Source organism: Balaenoptera musculus, chromosome 12, assembly GCF_009873245.2.
Source record: "Balaenoptera musculus isolate JJ_BM4_2016_0621 chromosome 12, mBalMus1.pri.v3, whole genome shotgun sequence".
Classification (NCBI taxonomy): domain Eukaryota; kingdom Metazoa; phylum Chordata; class Mammalia; order Artiodactyla; family Balaenopteridae; genus Balaenoptera; species Balaenoptera musculus.
In genome coordinates, this window is record NC_045796.1 from 30,063,668 (window position 1) to 30,067,674 (window position 4,007).

At 38.8% G+C, this 4,007-nt stretch overlaps 1 protein-coding gene across 1 annotated transcript; it reads right to left on the bottom strand.

Annotated features, from left to right (window-relative positions):
• Positions 1-1,402: 1,402 nt before the first annotated feature.
• On the bottom strand, positions 1,403-2,087 carry LOC118904853 (60S ribosomal protein L15-like). The gene has a single exon (XM_036870866.1). It carries the CDS (start codon positions 2,054-2,056, stop codon positions 1,442-1,444), a length of 615 nt encoding a protein of 204 aa, XP_036726761.1. The 5' UTR covers positions 2,057-2,087; the 3' UTR covers positions 1,403-1,441.
• Between the last annotated feature and the right edge of the window lie 1,920 nt (positions 2,088-4,007).

A 4,007-nucleotide genomic window follows, 5' to 3' on the forward strand; every position in this document is an offset into this window, starting at 1 on the left:
AAACAGAAAGGATGAGGAACTGTCATAGATTGCAGGAGACTAAGGAGACATAACTAAATGCAATGTGATATCCAGAATAAGATCTTGAAACAAACCAAAAATGACATTAGAAGAAAAACTGATGAAATTAGAATAAAGTTTGTAGGTTAGTTTGGTAGTATTGTACCAATGTTCATTTCCTTGCATTGATAATAGTACTATAGTTATGTAAGTTGCTAACATAAGGAGAAGGTGAATTATCTGTACTATTCTTGCAACTTTTCTGTAAGTCTAAAGTTATTTATTTATTTATTTATTTATTTCGGAAACCAATTGAACTTGTATTGACACCAACTACACGACTCTTCTTAGTAGCCTTACGGGAATGCATAAAGTGGCTTGACCCAAGACAACACTGATTAGACTTAGCACTGTTACTTTTAAATAAAACCAACCCTATTTTCCCCAAGGTGGCTTAGATTTCATAATGGGTCACAAACTAATACTACAAATAAAACATTTAACATTTTGATCCAAGCCCCTTCTATCCTCCCACACTTGAAAGGGACCTGATGAACACCAATTTCCCAATCCTAGCATCCCTAGCTTACAAACCTTAGGGTTAAAAACTCCCTCCTCATTTACCCAATGTTCAATTTCCATCAGTTTCAACATACACTAGTGTAAATACCATGACTATTTTGTGTGAAGTTAAGTATTCTACAGATCAGAGTCACGGGATTGAACCAGGAGCTCCCACCTTTTATGTGAACTTCAGTGGTACCATCAAGGCCAAGGCAATTTAATTTAGGTTAACCAGGATTTGTTTCAATTTGTAAGAGAAACATCTTGCAACAGGTTTATTCAATTCTCTTAAAAAATGGTGGCATTCCTTTACTTTCCGCCTTTTGGCAGCAGCAGTTACATATATGGAATAGCAGATTAAGTCTAAAAACGTGGGCCCTAGTCAACTTTATTTTTCGGCATTATGATCATGATAAAGGATCACGACATCCTTCACATTTCCAAGGAAAACCCAATTTAAAGTTTGTCCTTGCCAAACTCCATAAAACAGCCACTCTAGAGTAAACCAGCAGAGCATTGTATCACCCCAATAAAGCTGTAGGTTTCATCACATGCACCAACGAATCTACATGGCTAGTTTCTGCGCTCCTCTTTTACAGAATTTTACACCTATTGTTACCAGACAGCATTTTAAACACGGACATATCAACTGCCTAATAAAGCAAAAACAAAGACATTTCCCTTATTAGAAACAAGATACACCATCACTTAAAATCTTCAAACATTATTGCACTTTAACTTTCAGAATTTGACAATGCATTCAATGAAGCAATCTGCAGACAACTAGTTTTAACAGACAGATTTAAAAACACTTTTAAGCAGACGTGGATGTCCTAAACTGTTTATTAGGTAAGAATTTTTACAAACATTACTTATATTAGCGGTAGCGGTGGAGCTGGAGAGTATTGCGCCTTCTCCAGGCTGCGCGGCGAGAACCACCGATCGTGTGGTGGAACTTGTGGCCCTTGCCGAGGCCGCGGCTCTTCCTGCCTGCAGACGTCAGGCCCCGCATCTCCCTGTGCTTGTGGACTGGTTTGGTGATCCACCGGGTGTCAGGGTTTCTTCTGATAGCTTTATGGAAGGGATCGATGAGGATAACCTCAAAAAACTTGTACGTAGAATCTTCACCCACCCAGTAAGAATTCAGGACCCTCAGGGCCCCACAGTGGCGTCCCGCTCGCTCCTCAGCAACAGACTGCAGGCTCCAGGCAAACTTGAGCTGGTTGACGCCATGGTGGACGGGCTTGCCGTAGGTGGCGCCCTTCGGGACCGGGCGTTTGCGGCCACCGCGGCGCACGCGAACCCGGTATATCACATAACCTTGCTTGGCCTTGTAGCCCAGCCTGCGCGCCTTGTCGAGCCGGGTGGGGCGCGGGGCCCGGTGCAGCGCAGAGAGCTGGCGGTACTGCCAGCAGCGCACCCTGAGCAGAAAGCGCATCACGTCCGACTGCTTCTTCCTCCGCAGCTCCTGGATGTACTTGTAAGCGCCCATCTCGGCTCACCTGATGGCTGCCGCCAAACGGAAAGGGTCTAAAGTTACTTACAAATAAAAAGTTGGAAAAAAGAAAATATGTAATTAAAGGACATGCCACAGTTAGAGAGAAAATGGTTCAACATATATAATGATCGAAAGACTCATATCCAGAGTAAATTACGAGTCAATCACAAAAAAAATAAATAAAAAACAACAGACAACCCAATAGAAAAATAGGCAAGAGACTTCAACACATACTTTACAAAAGAGGATGTCAAAAATTCCAATGAACACGTAAAAAGGTGTTCAACTTCATGAATCACCAAAGCAATGTAAATTAATAACACAATGAATACAATATTAACCTACCAGAATTATATATATATATATATATATATATATATACACATATGTCTCCTTTGACCTAGCAATTTTACTTCTAGGTATATATCCATTAGAAATGAGACAATGTGTTCACCAAAAGATATGTCATAGCCTACAAGTAAAATCTATTCAAAAGTTCATCAACAGTAGAATGGATAAAGTATGGTAATCATACAATGAAATATTATATAGCTGTGATAATGAATGAGAAGTGAAACAACATGAATGAATCTCACAAGCATAAAATTGAGCAAGAGAACCCAGACTCACAAAACCATGTACTATGATGTCATTCATATGAAAGTCAAAACAAGCGAACCTAGTCTATGATTTTAAAACTTACAATAGTGATTTTATTTGGAGAGGAGAATGGGAGTAGTAATTGGAATGTGCAGGATGGGGATTTCTGGGAATTTGATAAGGTTCTATTTCTTGATCTGAGTGGTCTCATGGGTATGTTCAATTGGTGATCAATAATCAAGCTGTACGGGCTTCCCTGGTGGCGCAGTGGTTGAGAATCTGCCTGCCAATGCAGGGGACACGGGTTCGAGCCCTGGTCTGGGAAGATCCCACATGCCGCGGAGCGACTAAGCCCGTGAGCCACAATTGCTGAGCCTGCGCGTCTGGAGCCTGTGCTCTGCAACAAGAGAGGCCACGATAGTGAGAGGCCCGTGCACCGCGATGAAGAGTGGCCCCCACTTGCCGCAACTAGAGAAAGCCCTCACACAGAAACGAAGACCCAACACAGCCATAAATAAATAAATAAATAAATTAATTAAATTAAAAAAAAATAATCAAGCTGTACTCTTAGAATTTTTGCACTTTGATGTATGTATGGTAGATTTCAATTAAAAACAATTTTTTTTACAGTAATTTTAAAACAATTTTATTAGTATCACCAGAAGCTAAAAACAACACTAATGTCCCTGAACTGGAGAATAGATAAATTGTGGTACATCCATACAGTGAAATACCATTCAGCAACAAAAAGAATGAACTACTGATACATGTGAGAAATTGATGAATCTGAAATGTATTATGCTAAGAGAAAAAAGCCTTTCTCCACAGGCTATATACTGTATAATTCCATATATATTACCCTCTAGAATAGACAAAGCGATAGGGATAGAGAATCAGTCAGTGATTGTCAGATATTAATAGCGGGGGAAGTGTTTGACTACAGAGTGTAGCATAAGATAATTTCTGATGGAGTGATAGAACTGTTCTGTATCTTGATTGTGGTGGTGTTTGTGCTACAGTGTGCATATGTCAAAATTCATAGAACTCTACACTAAAAAGGACAAATTTTCTGTATGTAAATTTTTTTAATTTAAAAATATTCCATGGATGTTGGAAAATAATTTGTTTCCCTATTTGTTGAATGTAATGTTTTATATGCATCCTAATTTTGGATGTATGCCATCTATCGTTTTCTGGAAAAGTTATAATAAAATCTCCTACTACAATTGATAATTTGTCAATTTCAACCTTAATACTATTAATATTTGCTTTATGCATTTTTGAAGCATTATATGTTTTTCAATATATATACATTCAGGGTTGTTGTATCTTTCTAGAGAATTAT

Coding starts and splice junctions, on each gene's coding strand:
- LOC118904853 (XM_036870866.1), bottom strand. CDS start 2,056: ATGGGCGCTTACAAGTACATCCAGGAGCTGCGGAGGAAGAAGCAGTCG.